Raw genomic sequence first — 19744 nt, 5'->3', positions numbered from 1 at the left:
TCTATTGTTACAATGTTGAGCTTGTGACACCCCTTTGGGTTGCTATGTAGAACCCTTGTCGAAAAGGTTCTATATAGAACTGTCTATAGAGCATTCTCCACCAATCTGAAGAACGCTTTCATGATGCAAAGAACCCTTTAGTCATGGAGAGGGTTCTTTGAGTGTTCACGGTTCTATATAGAACCATTTTCTTTACTAATGAACCATTAATAGTTCAGATTGATGGAGAATGTTCTTCTATATGGAACCTTTTTGAAAATGGTTCTATATAGCGTGACGAAAATCATGCTGCACAGTTATGACGGATTCACTCTTATTGAAGTGGAGAACGCAGAGCGCTTTCTGCTCAGGGGTCGCATCTCGTCCCAGACTGAAGGGAGACCCCCTCTTTCAGTTGGATTGTGATTGGTTCCTAGGCGCCTCACGGTTGTAAAAACATGGCACTTTGGAACCGGATGAATCTTTTTGAATCACCCTGTATTTTATTATGCAAAATAGTTAAAACAGGACTGAATATTATATAGATAACACTGTGGTGAGTATATGTCAGCATGCAGTGTCCTCAGATCATTTGTCACGTTCTATTAGTGCCACTAACGGCAGCTTTGACTGGAAATTGAATAAACAAAAGGATGTTCTGTGACGTTTACACAGTAATATACATAACGTTATTACTAATATTGAATGGAAGTCATTTGAATAATGCTAATCGGTGACTATTCGCCTTCATTCATTGTTAGCAACGTTAGCATTACTTGACTGAACCGGTGCGTTTATTGTTCTCTAGTCTGCACATTTTCGTGATGTGTTCTGAAGCCCTGTCTGCCGAGTGATGGACAGGTAGCGGGTCTGAATCAGCGCCTGTCAATCTGCCGCCCCCAGATCCGAGGAGTTCTAGAGTGCGGAGGAGTTTAGAGAGACGCTGCTTTTCACCTTGTGACAAACAAACCATGAGGACCAATTAAACATCTAAACTATAAGACGTGGAAGTTGGAGGGCTGTAATTTTCTCCTGGCAATTAGGAAGAATTAGCTTAATTGCACACAATAGAATCAGCCTAATGGCTTCTGAATTGAATCAGAAATATTGTTCTAGCTGATGTCGGATGAAGAAGCGTTCCGTTCTTATTCCAAACGTAAGGCTGCACAGTTTCAGCGGTTGAAGGGCTCGTATGATGGGAAAATGTATGTTTCATCACTGTTTTGAAATGAGTTTGTTGTAGTATTTGTGTGTAAAGTCCATACATGGAAAGTAACCGTCAAAAAAAAACAGCTTTGTTAGAATTCACTGTTTTTGTGATGTCACAAAATCAATATATTTACATGTTTGCCTATTCAGCCCCGCCCATTCGCACTGAAGTTATGAGGAGTGTTTCAGCCTGGACTGCTTTTTGAATGAGGCATGATACACAGCAGCCAATCAGAACCGAAGTCATTTACATATATTACTCTGATGAGGAAAACAGCCTGTTTAAAACTAAGGGATAAAGAGAGGTTGGAAAAATGGTCATATTAAAATTAATTATTAATTCATCTTTGTCATTATGCATGTACAGTGGTATACTGTATATGGGCTACTTCTTTGGTGCGTGAATATTAAGACAAGGACATGATGCACTGTTTGGATGACAGACAATACTCCCCAGTGGTGCAGCTGTCTAAGTGTAGGCCTTCATCAGGAGACCGCGAGTTCGATCCTGGTGATGCTACAGCTGTTCGTGGCCGGGAGTCCAAGAGAGCACTGTTGTCCTCACTCTCTCTGGGTGGGTAGGATGGCCCCCCTGTCTACCCCTTTACTTAGCACAGTGCTAGCCAGTGCAGGCGTCTGTTCGTTGATGTAACAGAACTGGTGGTTAGTGTTCTCCTCCGAGCGTGTTCAGCTGTACAGTGACGTCGTGTTAGCGGCAGTTTGAAAAGATGTGGTCCAAGCGCTGGTGGTCTTGTGTGATTGGGGGAGTCCTAACTATTGGGTGGAAGTGAATACAACTAAATGGGGGGGGAAATTGGAAAAATAAACATAAAAAAACAATAAATAGACAGTATGTATGCAAAATAGGTGGTGGTTAGTAAATAATTTCATGAATGTCCAGTTCAGTCCAAGTATACGTGAAGTCAGTCAGCAGTTCGGACTGTTTGGAATAAGATTTATGACTGTTTGGAATAAGATTTATGACTTCGGAATAAGATTTACGACTGTTCGGAATAAGATTTATGACTGTTTGGAATAAGATTTATGACTTCGGAATAAGACTCACGACTGTTCGGAATAAGACTCACGACTGTTCGGAATAAGACTCACGACTGTTCAGAATAAGACTTATGACTTCGGAATAAGATTTATGACTGGAATAAGATTTATGACTGTTCAGAATAAGACTTATGACTTCGGAATAAGATTTATGACTTCGGAATAAGACTCACGACTGTTCGGAATAAGATTTACGACTGTTCGCAATAAGATTTATGACTGGAATAAGATTTATGACTGTTCGGAATAAGACTTTCGACTTCGGAATAAGATTTATGACTGTTCGGAATAAGACTTATGACTTCGGAATAAGATTTATGACTTCGGAATAAGACTCACGACTGTTCGGAATAAGATTTACGACTTCGGAATAAGACTCACGACTCTTCAGAATAAGATTTATGTCTGTTCGGAATGAGATTTATGACTGTTCGGAATGAGAGTTTTGACTGTTTGGAATAAGACTCACGACTGTTCGGAATAAGATTTACAACTGTTCGGAATAAGATTTATGACTTCGGAATAAGACTTATGACTGTTCGGAATAAGATTTATGACTTCGGAATAAGACTTATGACTGTTCGGAATAAGACTTATGACTGTTCGGAATACGACTCACGACTTTTCGGAATAAAATGTAATAAATAAATAAATGAACAGGTTACTGAGGCCGGGGCTGTACTTACTTTTTCAATAGGGGAAAAAATGGTGTGTCATTTTATTATTATGTTTTTGGTTATATGAATGATTGCAAAGTGTCCATTGTTTTTGTTCCGCTGTCAAATGCTGCTAATATATATGTAAAAAAAGTATGATCGGTTGTATATAACGCACACGCACAGAGACGCAAACACAGCTTGCTCTCAGCTGCCCTGTCATTACACTGCAGGGATGGTATGCAGCTGATTCTTCATAAAAATTGAAACTATGCTGTCCACGCCCGTCTCGGCGAGCGCAGCGCACAGGATTTGGTGAGGCTCTGTGCTTCAAAGCTCTGTTTGATGTACAGAACTGCTAGTTTACCCTCCAGTCAGCTTAAGATGAGGCAGTATTTGAGTCCGTCAAATGTATATTCATACTCCTTGATTGTTCTGTTATGGATTATAGCTTCATTGCGTAGTGTGTGCATGTGTATCTACAGTATGTGGTGTTACTTAATCCCCTCATTCAGCTGTTGCAAATGTATGGGCGCGGTGGACTGTGAGCACTGAGGTCGGCGATTCAGGAAAAAAAAACCCTACAGTGCAGTTTTACATCTTACTTCTGCTAATCTCGGTTTGTCTTTTCAGTCTGTACACGCTGGCAGTAGTTTAATGGCCGTGTAATCTTAACCCTTTAATTTGCTGCTCAGCCATTTGGTAGAGCACATTTTGAGTCACTGTATGTGCCACAAAGTGCCATCCTGACCGTTTAGTAGACAAGAATATTTTTAAAATTGTGGGGTCAATAAAACATAAGGAAAAAAACACCGTAATTGTTTCTATTATTGCCCCAAACAAAAATTAAAAAATACAAAATCTAAAATTCCATTGTTTTTTTCTTGGTGAGGACATTAAGGGGTTAAGAGCTCAGGTTGGGGGTGGGCAGTGTAGTATAATACAAGAGTAGTATAAGGGTGATTTTACCAAACTGGTTCAAAGTCAGAGCTGAAACACATTTGGGAGTTTTTTCCTGGTTCTGATTTTTTCCCCTCTTTCTATCAGCACTACCAGTCAGTGACCCCTCTGAAATATAAATGGATGGAGTGTGTTTATTTAGTAGGGGTGGGCAATAATTAGGCCTGTTTAACCCCTTAAAACGCAAAGTTTTATTATACACTTCTATAACCTAAGAACAGCTCAGCCGGTTTGCACTGAAGTCCCTGTAGTTACTGAATAATAAGCCTCAGTATGTAATAAGCCTGGAATTTTAAGGGGTTATTTGGATTTAGTTCACTGCAGTTGGCAAAACACAGAATGAAAATCACTGTAGGTGTATAATAATAATAATAATAATAATAATAATAATTAGTAGTAGTAGTACAGTATTTTTATTTGTGGCACTAACAGTTCCATTTTGTCTGTTATTAAACTTACTAAACCTCAGAAAAACAAAATATCATGATGCATATCATGTATCTTGAAAATGTCTTGAAGTATCATGATAATATTTTTGCCACATCGCCCAGCCCTGTTATTTAACCATTCAGAAATGTAATATAATATTGACTTGCCATCATCTTTTTTAAAATACCGCGCTATAAATTATTGCCATTATATCGCCCTATCATAAAACAACATCATATCGTCGTACCACCATACAAACACAAAGCTGAAATCAGATGTTCTCAGTTTCCTGTAGATTCAGTTCAGTCTGAAGGAAAAGAAGGGAGTAGCGAACTGATTTGCTGGCTTACAAGTTTCCATGTGTTGATAACTTCCCTTTTTTGTGACAATCCAGAGGATGTGGCAGTGCGATTGCATCAGTGTTGATAACCCTGAACAGCCTGTAGACCAAACTGGGTTTACAGTGTGGGCACAGCTGAACAGTATACACAGTATCCACACCTCATTAAGAGTCATTAAGAGAAATGCTCTGTTTTAGAGAAACTTCCCGATAATTTACCCTATAAATGACGGGTTTGTGTGTATTATAATATCTCAATTAATGTCCGTAGGCAGATACGGGTCATTCTTCAGAAACGTCCAGTTTTCTGTCTCTCCATAGGAGTCACTGGTGTTACCGATCCTCATTGGTGTCACACAGAGACATTTTTAATGAACAATGCATTTTACAGAATGGCTGCTGCAGAGCATCAAACCACATGTGGTCAGTCATGGAATATCCACTAAAATATGGAATTTAATCCATTTGTTTTCTATTTTTACACAATGACCTCAGAATAAAGTCGGTCACACCAGTGACTTCAGCTAAAAGCTTCATATGAAATCATGAGCTAAATGAGAAAATCTCTGATAACTGAAAGACACAGTGGACTCACCATGTGCTTTTCCTCATAGATGCTTAGAAAACAGGTAAAAGGAAGTCAAGTGATGTCATCAGTGTGACTTTTATTTCAAAATAAGAGATTTTTGTTACACGGTAACACCAGTGACACGATTCCTGGGGAACTTTCATTATATATTTTATAATATTTATTTGGCTTTTGTTTTCTTTATGTTATTTAATTTATATATTCCATAGTCATGTATAGATTATTGTAGTTAAAACTGTAGAAAAACCTCAAAATATGGCCTCAGCCTTCACACATGACTGTGAGGACGAGCTCTTCTGTGGTGCTTGGAATTCTAGATAATTGATTTAAAAGCCAATATTGTTAAATTGATGGCTGAAGAAGGTGAAATTGTTAAAATAACTTATTGTTTCATTTTAAAATATAAATAAATGTGGTAACACTTTCTTTGAATGTCACCTTTGTAAGCATCTATAAACACATTCATAACATGTTATAATGCATTCATAAAGCATCATAAACATGACTATAAATATTTATAAAAATGCATTATACGTTATAGGCATGCTTATTATGCATTATGAATTGTTAACGCATTATAAGTACTGATCATAACAAATTATAAGAGCTCATAAGTCGTATTTGTCTGCTCTAAGTAAAGTGAAGCGTACTGTACTAAAGCCTCCTCCAGTGTTCAGAGTGAGGCTTCAAGTTGAAGTATTTACTGAAGGATTTACTGAAACACTAAAACATTCACAGTAAAGCACATTACAGGCTTCAAATGTCAGAGTTTAAACTAGAGCTGCCATCAGTGTTTTACCCAATGTGGGAAAGGTAATGTACACCACCGTTAGCTTGGCATTTGTCTTTACTTTACGCTCTCCAAGCTGGGACTGACTTCTTTGGCACTGACATTATAACATGTTATCAACACTACTTATAATGCATTATATTAACAATTCATAATGTATAATAAACATGGCTATAAAGTGTAATTCAGTGTAATTCTTTTTTATAAATATGTATGACCACATTTATAATGCCTTATGAATGCATTATAACATGTTATAAATGTGTTTATAGATGCTTACAAATGCGACATTCATAGAACGTGTTGCCATAAATTGTAACCCGAACATGTTTTTCAGTGGAATATATCTGTAAACGCTAGGGACACAAAAATGGACGTTTCTGTAGAAACGACCCAGACATGTTAGAGAGTTGTTTCCAAGGGGCAAGATGACACTCGAAAACGTGGGGTATGGGTAAAAATAAGAAATGGGATTGGGCCTAAACTTCTCCTTTCTTGGGTCAAGAGGTTTCTGGTTTACAGACAAGTGGGCCCACAGTCTGTTAATGATTCTAGACTTCAAACAGCTCCTACGGAAGTTTCTTGTGCAAACTTCTAGACCCTGTAGAGATCATCAAAAACGTCCACCGTCAGCAAAAGCACATGGATCAGTGAGTTTCTAATGTTGAGGAAGCTCCAGTAATAACTGAGCAGAGTCTTAATCACAGAGAGAGGGTTCCCCAGTGAGCAGAACGTCTGAGGAACCGCTCGTCTCAATGTGGGTCTGTGTTAGCCTTAGCTGCTAAACCTTTGGGAGCAGGATCAAAGGTTGCGGTCTGCCGTTGTACACTGCCCCTCTGGACATGGAGCAGTTTCTCTAATTGGGAAAGCGCACGTAAAAACGTTGGGTGGGGGGGGGCTGTTAATTACATCGTGAAAGTTAATTAGTCCAGCTGCTCGGCATGGCCCGTCCTCTCTGAGCTGGACATAATTTATCTGTGCAAGAGAGACTTTTATGGGCCCCATTGTTCTTGGTTGAGGTTGTTAAAGACTGTTTCGTGATCCTAATTGGTGGGTTATAAGCTTCTAGTACTTTGTTAGCTGTAGTAGCCTTGGAGCTCCAGTGTGGAACTATAGAACAGGCATAACATTCTGACCACCTCCTTGTTTCTACACTCATTGTCCATTTTATCAGCTCCACTTACTATATAGGTGCACTTTGTAGTTCTACAGTTACAGACTGTAGTCCATCTGTTTCTCTGATACTTTGTTAGCCCCCTTTTACCCTGTTCTTCAGTGGTCAGGACCCCCATGGACCCTCACAGAGCAGGTACTATTTGGGTGGTGGATCATTCTCAGCACTGCAGTAACACTGACGTGGTGGTGATGTGTTAGTGTGTGTTGTGCTGGTCTGAGTGGATCAGACACAGCAGTGCTGCTGGAGTTTGTAAACACCTCAGTGTCACTGCTGGACTGAGAATAGTCCACCAACCAAAAATATCCAGCCAACAGCGTCCTGTGGGCAGCGTCCTATGACCACTGATGAAGGACTAGAGGATGACCAACACAAACTGTGCAGCAGCAGATGAGCTATCGTCTCTGACTTTACATCTACAAGGTGGACTGACAAGGTAATAGAGTGGACAGTGAGTGGACACAGTGTTTAAAAACTCCAGCAGCACTGCTGTGTCTGATCCACTTGTGCCAGCACAACACACACTAACACACCACCACCATGTCAGTGTTACTGCAGTGCTGAGAATGATCCACCACCCAAATAGTACCTGCTCTGTGAGGGTCCATGGGGGTCCTGACCACTGAAGAACAGGGTAAAAGGGGGCTAACAAAGTATCAGAGAAACAGATGGACTACAGTCTGTAACTGTAGAACTACAAAGTGCACCTATATAGTAAGTGGAGCTGATAAAATGGACAATGAGTGTAGAAACAAGGAGGTGGTCATAACGTGCCTGATCGGTGTATAGGAGTGTATCTTGGATGATGGATTAGGTTTGGTGTAAGGGGAAAATTGCCAGACTACTCCTTTAATAGTTGGGCAGCGTTAAAGAGGCACGGCTCCAGAATTACGTTGTACAGCATTTGCTCCACAAACATCTGTCTGTAATTTAACTAAGGAGCTTTAACTGGGATTGTAATCAGAAGAGTGTGCTTTAAGTGTCTTTTCATGGTGTTGGGCAAGTCGTATAGAAAAGCTACGGCTTGTACCTTATCAAAGCGCGTCTTAAGGCTTGATAGTAGGCCTATCGGTGGCGGTTAAAAGGGACCAGTCGTGCTGTCAAAGAGCATTGATCAGTTTTCCAGCCCTCTAAATAAACATTTAGAACAGTATTCATGACATTTTGAGGTATTTATGTAAAGATGTAAAGTTTTTTATTGATTTTTTTATTAGAGAAAAAGCAAACTTACTTGTGTTATCTGTTTAAACACTTCTTTGTGTCATATTTTAACACACTGTTTATTAAAAATAACAAAATGTGTTATCGGTAATTTAGCACAGAAATTTTTCAGCATATTTTGTGTTAAAAGTAACAAAGTGTTTTGTATCTGACTGAACACACGATGTGTTGTTTAACACATCTGTTTTATTGAGAGTGTAAAAAGCTTTATTCCTACATCTCCCAGAGTTCACTTTGGGCATACAGCTGGTGGGGGCATGGCTATATTAACACTGCACGGCAGGGCTATTGGTATTAACACTGCTTGGCATGACCACGCCCTTGTCCATAAGGGTCATTTAGCTCTGCAGCTCCGTAAAGATCTTCGGAATCTGTGGAATTAATAAAAGTTTTTATTTTGTAGAGTCAGTCTTTGTGCCGACGTGCTGAATGAATAAAGCCGTACTTTATCACACATTGCTGAAAGACTGTAAAAGGATTAAACAGTTTAAAATGTTGCTGTCGCTATAAATCATCTGAACTGCGTTTGTATTGAGAGACATTCATGTGTTCAAAGCACTTCAAGTTTGAACAGCATTAAATCCAACTGAACTGCATCCATGGACACTCGGCAGGAACAGCAAACCCGAGTTAGGGAAGTTTAAAGTAGGCTGGTTGTAATAACAGCAGCGTTAGCTTATGAATGTAAAATGAATGATTCAGCTAAGCTTCACAGTCGCTTAGCTAACTTTAAGTTAGCAGATCACGCTACAGATCCAAACACGACAGAGCAGGTGGAATTTCACATTTCTATCACTCCCTTGAGTTATTATCGTCTAAACCTGTGTCGGTGCTTTAGTTACACCAGGGGTCGGCAACATGTGGCTCTGTTACTTCCTTGTTGCGACTCCACAACAGAATGTCTTCAAGGTATCAGAAAATTTGTGGCAGTGTTATTTTTACGGTATCAGTAAATTTAAGGTGTCAGTGATTTAAGGTAGCAGTGAATTTAACGTGGCAGTGGACTTAAGGTATTAGTAAATTTAAGGTGGCAGTGGACTTAAGGAATTAGTAAATTTAAGGTGACAGTAAATTTAAGGTGGCAGTGTATTTAAGGTAGCAGTAAATTTAAGGTGGCAGTGAATTTAACGTGGCAGTGGACTTAAGGTATTAGTAAATTTAAGGTGGCAGTGTATTCCAAGTAACAGTAAATTTAAAGTGCCAGTGTATTTAAGGTAGCAGTGAAGTCAAGATGGCAGTGGTTTTAAAGTATCCGTGGATTTAAGGTAACAGTGTGTTTTAATAGCATAGCAACCACCTGGCAACACTTTACCAACCAGCCTAAATACCATAGCAACCACCTAGCAACATCTAAGCAACACTTCAACCATCAACCACCATTTTAATATTTAAATGTAATTAGTTGGCTTTTTCAAAACAACTTAGTTCGTTTAAAAACTTTACCTTATAAGTTCTAATATACAATTTTAGATTACTGATTAATAATTAATACTCTTCTTAATTATATTGTTATATATCAATCTTAGTTTAGTTTTTTTTATTTACTTTTAATGTAAAGATAATTGTTGCAGTGCTTTGAAAATACAAATGTAAATTTGTCAGTAAAGCAAACTTAACTGAACTACAAAACACAGTCAGTAGCACTGCTGAGCGGTGTAGTACGTATATTAAGGCACTGTGCGGTTTTGAACACAGCCGTGCTGATTGTGGGCAGTGCCACTTCTTGGCCGAGACTAATAAAATACCGGAGCGGATGCTAATTGGTCATTTGACGCCTACGGTCCAGCGCTGAATAGACTCAGCTGGGCGAGTCGAGTCTAGATCGCCTCTGTTAGTCACTCTCAACACCCAGAATAGAACAGGACTAAAGGCAGAATAGAGGCTGTTCAGATAGACGGTGAGTCACGAAGCGCATAATCACGCCGAAAGGCATTTATTTGTTTAAGCGAAGTTTTTTGTGAAACTGTAATGCTGATTAGCTGCGGCCTGATTTGATTAGTGCAGCTCAGCTGTTCGCTTGATTGGCTCACGGTTTTGGATAATTAGCTGTGATTTGAATGGCGTTCGCTGTCCAGGCAGCAGAGGGAGGAGTGATTAACGTGATTTACGATTCCTCAGATCATGATTTATAAGACCTGTTCTCCGCTGACCGCTTTGAATCGGTTCCGTACTTTCATTTGTTGTTTTTCTATAAGTGTAGTGCTAAAAAATGGTGCTAGAACCGAGTTCGGATGGTTTGAGGCTCTGATTTATAGAGAAAACTGTTTTGCCAGAATTACAGCACTTTCTTTATTACGCGTTCTCCCTGGTTCCTCTCTCTCTGTCCTCTGCCAGACGATTAGCTGCATAGCAGGTGCTGAACTCTGGGATTCAGTTTTTTTCTTTTTCCCTCTCTCTTCTCTCTCTTTCTCTTTGAACACGTCTTTTTTTTGTATATTTTCTAACTCTACACTTTCCTGTGTTTCTGTCCTCAGGCCTTGGACCAGGACAGGACTTCACTGCAGAAGGTCAAGAAGTCGGTTAAAGCCATCTACAACTCTGGGCAAGGTAAATAAACACAGACACTCTCTCACAGTGTCTCTCTCTCCCCCCCTCTCTCTCTCTCTCTCTCTCTCTCTCACTCTCTCTATCTTCTCTCACTCTCTCTTGTCTCTCTCTCTCTCTCTCTCTCCCTCCCTCCTCCTCCCCCGCTCTATCTCCCTATCTCTCTATCTCTCTATCTCCCTCTGTCTCTCTCTCTGTCTCTCTCTCCCCTCCCTCCCTCCCTCCCTCGCTCTCTCCCTCCCCCTCGCTCTCCCCCTCCCTCCCTCTCCCCCCCCCTCTCTCTCTCTCTCTCTCTCTCTCTCGCTCTCTCTCGCTCTCTTTATCTTTCTTTGTCTCTCTCTTTCTCTGTCTCTCTCTCCGTCTCTCTCTCTCTCCCTCCCTCCCTCGCTCCCTATCTCTCTATCTCTCTATCTCCCTCTGTCTCTCTCTCCGTCTCTCTCTCTCTCCCTCCCTCCCTCGCTCTCTCCCTCCCTCGCTCTCTCCTCTCTCTCTCTCTCTCTCGTCTCTCTTTTTCTCTCCCTCCCTCGCTCTCTCCCTCCCTCGCTCTCTCTCCCCCCCCCTCCCTCCCTCGCTCTCTCTTTTTCTCTCCCTCCCCTCCCTCTCTCGCCCTCCCTCTCCTTCTCCCTCCCTCCCCATCCCCCCTCTCCCTTCTTCTCCCCCCCTCCCTTCTTCTCCCCATCCCCTCTCCCCCCTCCTTCCCTCTCCCTCTCTCTCCCTCTTCATCTCTCTCTCTCCCTCTCTCTCTCTCTCCCTCTCTCTTTAGAATTAATAATAGTAATAATGCTAATAGTCATATTAAAATAATAACAACAATACTATCAAAACAAACGAATAAATAAAATAAGACAACACATAATAATAAATAAAACGTTATAACAGACAGTGCATTACAACTTATATACAGTGAGGGGTTTGGAGGGGTCAGTGAGGTCAGGGTGTGGAGTGTGTTACTGTCCCTCAGGCGGTGACTTGTTGGCACATATTTTGCAGTGAGAGATGCTGTCTGTCCTTCTCCACAGAAAATTGGAAAATTGAATTCCAAAACTGGAGAGAATGTTCTTCAATTCTGTTATGAAATTTTCTTGTGCCAATTTCTCTCTCTCTCTCTCTCTCTCTCTCTCTCTCTGTCTCTCTCTGTCTCTGTCTCTCTCTCTCTCTCTCCCTCTCTCTCTCTCTCTCTGTCTCTCTCTGTCTCTGTCTCTGTCTCTCTCTCTCTCTCTCCCTCTCTCTCTCTCTCTCTCTGCTTCTCTCTGTCTCTGTCTCTGTCTCTCTCTCTCTCTCTCCCTCTCTCTCTCTCTCTGTCTCTCTCTGTCTCTCTCTGTCTCTGTCTCTGTCTCTGTCTCTCTCTCTCTCTCTCTCCTCTCTCTCTCTCTCTCTCTGCCTCTCTCTTTCTCTGTCTCTGTCTCTGTCTCTCTCTCTCTCTCTCTCTCTCTCTCTCTCTCTCTCTCTGTCTCTCTCTGTCTCTGTCTCTCTCTCTCTCTTTGTCTCTGTCTCTCTCTCTCTCTCTCCCTCTCTCTCTCTCTCTGTGTCTCTCTCCCTCTCTCTCTCTCTCTGTCTCTCTCTCTCTCTGCCTCTGTCTCTCTGTCTCTCTCCCGCTCTGTCTCTCCCTTACACACCTATGTTAGCTGTATGTGCTCAGTCTTAGTCGTGACTCCAGACTAAAGCACAGTTCCTGTACTTGCGTATAAAAGTTTAGACTCAGTGGACTCACAGTGGCCGTAACGTCATGGTTTTTTCGGAGCAGATGTGAACACATCAAACAAACTCGGACCCCCTCTAAACAGCCCCCAAAACGAATCACACTCAGACCACATCTCAAGGTGGTCTCAGTACGGTTTGTTTGCTGTTCATTTTGTGATCAGTTTAATTTGTGCATTGTCAAAACAAAGTAGTCTGCTTGGGTTTTGCTTTACGGTTACAGAACAGACTCCAGTGGCTTGTTGATTTTATAAAACGGCAACAAACATTATAATATAATATAATAAATACAGTGTTTACAGTACTTTACAGTGGGCTCGAATGTGGCTCATTCTAAAAGAGTTTGGAGTAAACAAGAAGTGGTCTGAGATCTCATCTGTGCTAAAGAGGACCAGAAGGAGAACATAATGCCCTTTAAAGTTTGCTTGCATTGTAGAAACAAAACCCACTGAGTTTATTTGCAGCTCGTTCCCTTTCAGGTTTCACATAGAGTTCTTTCTAAATGAACCAAACTCAGAGCTGTTAACAGAGAACCTGAAGGGAAACCAGCTGCAAATGACCTCGTTTTGTGCTCACAGTAGCCACGTTTACATGCAGCCTGATAATCTGTTAATAATCGGACTAATAGCTCAATCAGAATAGAATACATCCATGTAAACACCTCAATCAGAATAGTCTAGACCGATTGAAGGCATTCTGAATACAATTCCTATCCGATTGAAAGAGGTGGGTAATCCTGTAAATAATCCGTTAAATAGAAGAATAATATCGTGTAAACGCCTGTATCTGATTACATTCCCTATCGGAAAGTTTAGGTCCGTTCTGATCGTGTTCGTCACGTCATAGTGAAAGTTTATACCGTTCAACATGGCGGAGCAGAAACTGGTCTGCAGAGGAGACGAAGTTTATGCTCTGATCTTTAAAAGACGGCGGTGGGACGGACGTCCAGCTTATGTGTCTCAGAACACGACGTCTTCCTCTCGGCCTTCTTTAATAAGGACATGTGAAGGACGTTTTCCTGAGTCTGACATCATTTTAAAGTGATTAAAACACAAGCACTGCTCACTGCTGCTCATCTCACTCTGACTGGACTCACACGATGCTCGTTGTCATGGTAACGTCCTCACTAAATGGTTCTCCACGCATGCACATCATTTTGGATCTGATTACTTGTAGTGAGCATGAAAACTGAGATTTTCCATCAGATTGTTGAGTAGACTGAGAATATAAACACCTCAGTCTGGATCTATAATCGGAATGTATTCAATCAGATTGGCAAAAGTCTTTGCATGTAAACACAGCCAGTGTAAGCAATCTTTACAGAGGACGCTCTTTCTGGTCCTTTTTAGCACTCGAGCCCATGATAAAGAACTCAAACAGTGAGAAAAAGCATTAAACGGTCCAGGTGTGAAAACGCCCTAACAGAACTGAGTTTAGAGAAGAGCTACGTGAGAAAAACACAGACACAAAACCCTTAGATCAGACTTAGAAGATGTAAAGATTAAAATGTCATGACGGTTTGTCACATACTAATTTTTGCTGTGTATGCTGCATTTATAACAGCTTATGTAGCATATGATCTCTGCCATGACATGTTTATAGCACGTTATGTCAGTGTCACATAGCCGGGTTCAAGTAAAGTCTTAACAAATGCTACACATCCTTTCAGACCCACAGCGCTGAGTCGTCTTCTCACAGATGGACAGAAACACCTGTGGATGTTTTCAGATCTGAAGCAGCTTGATTTTCTCCTCTCTCTCAGAGATGAAAGCTTTAAGTGCTGTTTATCTGATTTTTATCTGAATTTTTTTCAACTCTAATTTTGAAAATTCCTGTTTCTTCAAAATTTTTCCTTAGACTTTTCCCTTCCTTATGAAAATGGATTATCTTATATCTAATGTCCTCAGAAATATCCCTTAAAATATGAACTTCTGACCAAGTTTTGACTGTAAATCAGTGAAGTTTGGTCTCAGTACACTGTTAGTAATAAAGGTTCTGTACAGGTACGTTTTCCATTCATCAGTGTAAATGTTCCCTCAAAGCTCCAACAGTGGTTCTAAGGTCTGATTGTGAACCTTAAATAAGTTTTTCCAGGTGAAAAGTTGGTATTTGTACCTTTTCATAACCGAATGTTTCAAACAGAACAGTAAAATAAAAGCCTGGAGGCGAGACGGGGTGTGTGGAGCCAGTACAGTCGATTATGGTTCAGTTATGTTCCCTGACTAAAGGTACTGAGATGGACCCCTAAGGGTTCCACCCCAGTGACAAGAGGAGCACTGCCCCAGTGACAGTTCGGTACCTTTATTTCTGAGTTTACTTGCACAGGACTATCTTTGGCAAACATTGTGATGTTGAGTTTTGTCAGTACTCCTCAGTGCTAGTCTGACTGCAGTGCTCGAAAGCATTGGAATCAAAAGCTTTTGTTGCCTCATGAATCTCAAGGCATCTGCAGGGAATCATCTTCAACAATAAATGTGTGCAATAAAGCTGATTGCGGCTAAAGGAGCGCATTACAGTCCATTTCTAAAGGATCTTACATTGTGGTTCTCTGCCACCCCCTCACCAACCTACACAGCTCCTCTCTCCCACTTTAAAACACACACAGCACGTTACTGCAGTTTACATGTTGAGATGGAGGAGTTGGTGATCTGCAGTCTTTTTATGGTCAAATCACTGTATAAAAACAGTGGGATACATTTATCTTTCACTAGAGGTGGGTAATCCGATAATAATCCGACTAATAGCTCAATCGGAATAGAATACGTCCATGTAAACACCTCAATCGGAATAGACTAGCCTGATTGAGGCCATTCGGAATACAATATCTATCCGATTGATCGAGGTGGGTAATCCTGTAAATAATCCGTTAAATAGAAGAATAATATCCGTGTAAACACCTGTACCTGATTACGTTCCCTATCGGAAAGTTTAAGTCCGTTCTGATCATGTTCGTCACGTCATAGTGAAAGTTTATACCGTTCAACATGGCGGAGCAGAAACTGGTCTGCAGAGGAGACGAAGTTTATGCTCTGATCTTTAAAAGACGGCGGTGGGACGGACGTCCAGTTTATGTGTCTCAGAACACGACGTCTTCCTCTCGGCCTTCTTTAATAAGGACATGTGAAGGACGTTTTCCTGAGTCTGACCTCATTTTAAAGTAACTAAAAACACAAGCACTGCTCACTGCTGCTCATCTCACTCTGACTGGACTCACACGATGCTCGTTGTCATGGTAACGTCCTCACTAAATGGTTCTCCACGCATGCACATCATTTTGGATCTGATTACTTGTAGTGAGCATGAAAACTAATATTTTCCATCAGATTGTTGAGTAGAGTGAGAATAAACACCTCAGTATTAATCCATAATCGGAATGTATTCAGTCGGATTGGCAAAAATCTTTGCATGTAAATACAGACGCTGTTGTAACTGTCCCACGTTTTAAGGTATTTTAGTTCAAAATGATTTTAATACACAGATTTATGGAACTGTGAAAATGCTAGAACAGTTTTGATCAGGAAGAGGTTACCCATCGGAAATCCAGTATCACTGATAATCTCTCAACATCTTTATGGTACTTGATCGAGCCTCTGCTGGCAAACCACATTTACACCACAGAATCTTTAATGCAAACTCTTTGCAGTTGCTCTGGTGTAAATAAACTCTCTAACCACCTCCACTCTACCTGCAACTGATTTATTTATTCTTTATTTTATTTTTACCATTATTGTCTTATTTTCATTATTTTATTATTTATTTGTTTGTTTATTTATTATTATTCATATTCGTATTATAATTATGATTATTTTATTATTATTTTAGTCATTTTAACACATTTTTAGTTTACTTTTTTTCTTTTTTTGATCTTATTCTCCTTTCATTTTATTTTATTTTGATTTGATTTTATTTACTTTGACATTTTAGCTACGTTTTAATTATGGTTTTATGTTTTTTACTGTATTTTTATATATTTTTATTATTAATGTTTCATTTCAGTTATAGTGAGCTGTGCTGCCGGTCGCTGCGTAAAACAAAAGAAACAGATGGTTAAACAGAAGTTAAGATGCTGTGGGGTTTGTCTTAAAGTTAGGACAAAATTTAGGAAATTCTGTCAAGTTAGGATGTTTGTGTGATGCTGTTTTCTTATCTGGAGTTCATGATGAGATTATGAAGTTAGTAACTGTTATTCTGGAATAGCTTCTGTCCTAAATTCAGTCTGTACTGAAGTTGTCATGGTTACTAAGCAGGTAGGATAAGATTTTAGACCTAAGAATTTCTGTAATACAGCCCCTGGCTTCTAACTCACTCACTCACTCTAGTCTAGCAGGCTGAAACTAGGGGGTGCTGTTACCACTCAAGTAGAGTGGTGTTAACTTGTTTATCACAAAGCTATTGTAAAGCAATTAGGGCTGCAACAAATATTCAATAAAATGCCATAATTTGATAATTGAAATATTAGAAAATGAATAAGCTGCTTGAATAGTCGATAGTTTTGCCTGTTTTTATAAAAGCACATGCTTTAGTGCAGTGATTTTACCCATCCGACAGGAAAAAAGTTTTATTCTCAAGCTAAATAGAAGTCAGCAGTAGCATACACTCTTAAAAAAAGATGGTTCTTCAAGGGTTTTTTATTAAAGAAAATTTCATCTTTGCAACCAGCCAGTAAACTCACAGAATAAGATGAGACGTAAACGTAACGCAAACGCAAACTTTTAAAAAAACAAAAAAAAAGTTGAGCCAAAAGTTTACAAAAACCTCATTACTTGACCCCGTTAGTGAGCGGAGTCGACAGAGGCAGAGGGCAGAACCGGAAGTGTGACAGCTGGGCTTCTAAGAGGTCATGAGCATCGAGGGCGAGAGAACGCTCGAGATTTTTGAGAAGAGCAATAGGCTCGAAACTCGAGAGGGATACAGAAAATTCCCAGTTTATTTAGAGTGACCTGCGAGTAGCAGAGTGAACTCAAGACTGAGCAGCGAGCAGCATGTGAGCACTCCTTGAGTAGAGTGCTCAGCTGCAACTGTTCAGCTCTAATTGCTCAGGTCCTGTCTAGTAGGCCTTGTAGGTTGCCTGGACGTTACAGAGCCAAGACAACAGTACAGAAGGATAATCCAAAAACGAGAAATGATACAGGGAGAAAAAGATAAACACAGAAAGATCAGTAAAGATAAAGAAGGCTCGGTATTCATCTGACAAGGTTGGCAATGCTTCACAAAGATGGTGACAAAACAGACAGGTTTGTATAGCAAGTAAGAAATGAATATCAGGTGTAAACAGTTCGGATCTTGTCCATGATGGGTTGAGTTTGTGACGCGAGTGTCCAGAGAATAATGGTGATTGTAGTGAGCGGAGTGGCCGGAGGCAGAGCGGAGGCTCTGAAGCGCATGAGCTGCTGTTAACCGTATGTGTCTCTTTGTTTATGTAGATCACCTTCAGAATGAGGAGACGTACGCTCAGGCACTGGATAAGTTTGGCAGTAACTTCATCAGCCGGGACAACCCTGATCTGGGAACAGCGTTCGTTAAGTTCTCCACCCTGACCAAGGAGCTGTCCGCACTGCTCAAGAACCTGGTGAGGAGAACCTCCACACTATCACAACTGATGAATAACATACTCACACATGTATTGATTTCTTTCCTCTGGTGTTCAGGGAGAGGCGGATATCCTATCAAATGTTCTTTTTTTTATGATTATTTATTGAACTTTCGAGCTGTTGTAAAGTGTGTGTGTGTGTGTGTGTTAGAGTATGTATTTAGATCATTGTGGGGACCAAATGTCCCTTCAGCTGACGAAAAACATTTTGCTGGTCCGTGCCACTACTTTTGCTGAGTATTGAAATACAGTGCTTTTATTTTATGGAACAAATTACTTCAATTTTACAGGCTATCAAAAAAAATCTGTCATCCAAATTTCAGTACCTAAGTAGTCAGTCTTATCAGCGTCACTGAGCCAGTATGCATACTTGTTGTATTGGCTCTCTAATTTATATCCTGGAAGCTTATTATAAACACCAGTTTTTTAAGATTTCTGCATAACTATTGAGACCAATCGAGTCATTCAGAGTGGTTTAATTAGAAATGGTGCATTGTAGACAAATTTACTCTTTTTCTTTTGATTATGGATTAAAAAATATTATTTTAAGTATTGCTGCCAAAGTTAATTGTTAACATGTTAATGTGAAACATTTCTGCAGCCATTAACACGTTTTCCTATTTTCACATTTCGCATCATCTTTAGTTCCACAAAGCTGCTTCAGGTTTGCTGAGCATAAACTAATATGTAAAAACAACCGCAGCGCCATTTAAGGTGAAATAGCAAATTCAAATAAGAAGCCATCTTCAGCCTTTCACCCTGAAGAGCCCGGCTGCTTCTGCACTGTAACTTGACACAGCGGCTGTAGTTTTCTCATCAGCTTTTAAATTGTTAGTTCTCTCGATGAAACCAACATTATTTCCAGCTACTGCAGTGGTGAATTAGTTTATCACAGAAGTGCAGCAAGTCTGAAGTATCATAGACCACTGTAGTAGTGGCATCATTTTGTAGTCGGCGCCAGGCTCTTATGCCCATATTAGGAACTCCAGGTCTAAGCTGGAATTTTCTATGGCCAGAATGAATAGGGTTTTTGAAAAATCGCCTCTATCGCCCCCTGTGTTAATTAAACAGTCTTCTCTCGAATACCGCTGGACCCTCTGAAATACGAGGTCGTTAAACAGTTAAAATATGAATATTGCTATATGTAAGCTAATGCATAACGCGGACTATGGATGACGCACGACTACAGAGGTCTATTTACAAGCAAAGAACCCCACTGATTTTGACAATGTCATTTTTTGACTTTTAGATTAATATTACGTTTTATTTTAAAGGAGCTATAGAAAAAATTATTATTCAGAAATCAGTGTGGTCAAGATATTGGTATTGGAATGAGTATCGAAAAAAAATAGTCCCAACAAAAATGTTTTCTTTTTACAGGAAAATGTAGCTTTTATTAGTTGGAGCTTTTATTAGTTGTAAACAAAATATTTCTTTTTCGTTCCTCAGGTGAAGATTAGCCTTTTAATTGGTCTTAGCGTTATTTAGGGACAATAATCCAGAAAT

At 40.2% G+C, this 19744-nt stretch overlaps 1 protein-coding gene across 3 annotated transcripts in view; it reads left to right on the top strand.

The window, feature by feature from the left end:
* asap1b (ArfGAP with SH3 domain, ankyrin repeat and PH domain 1b) overlaps window positions 1-19744 on the top strand; it is a 169856-nt gene that overhangs the window by 58319 nt on the left and 91793 nt on the right. For all 3 annotated transcript variants that reach the window (XM_036558094.1, XM_036558093.1, XM_036558092.1), the window contains exons 4-5: window positions 10881-10953; window positions 18072-18217. In XM_036558094.1, the coding sequence (XP_036413987.1) occupies window positions 10881-10953; window positions 18072-18217 (219 nt within the window). The remainder of the gene's footprint in view (window positions 1-10880; window positions 10954-18071; window positions 18218-19744) is intronic.

Source organism: Colossoma macropomum, unplaced genomic scaffold (assembly GCF_904425465.1).
Source record: "Colossoma macropomum unplaced genomic scaffold, Colossoma_macropomum, whole genome shotgun sequence".
Lineage (NCBI taxonomy): Eukaryota > Metazoa > Chordata > Actinopteri > Characiformes > Serrasalmidae > Colossoma > Colossoma macropomum.
Note: the sequence above shows the minus strand (reverse complement) of the source record. Positions and strands in the feature narration are given on the sequence as shown.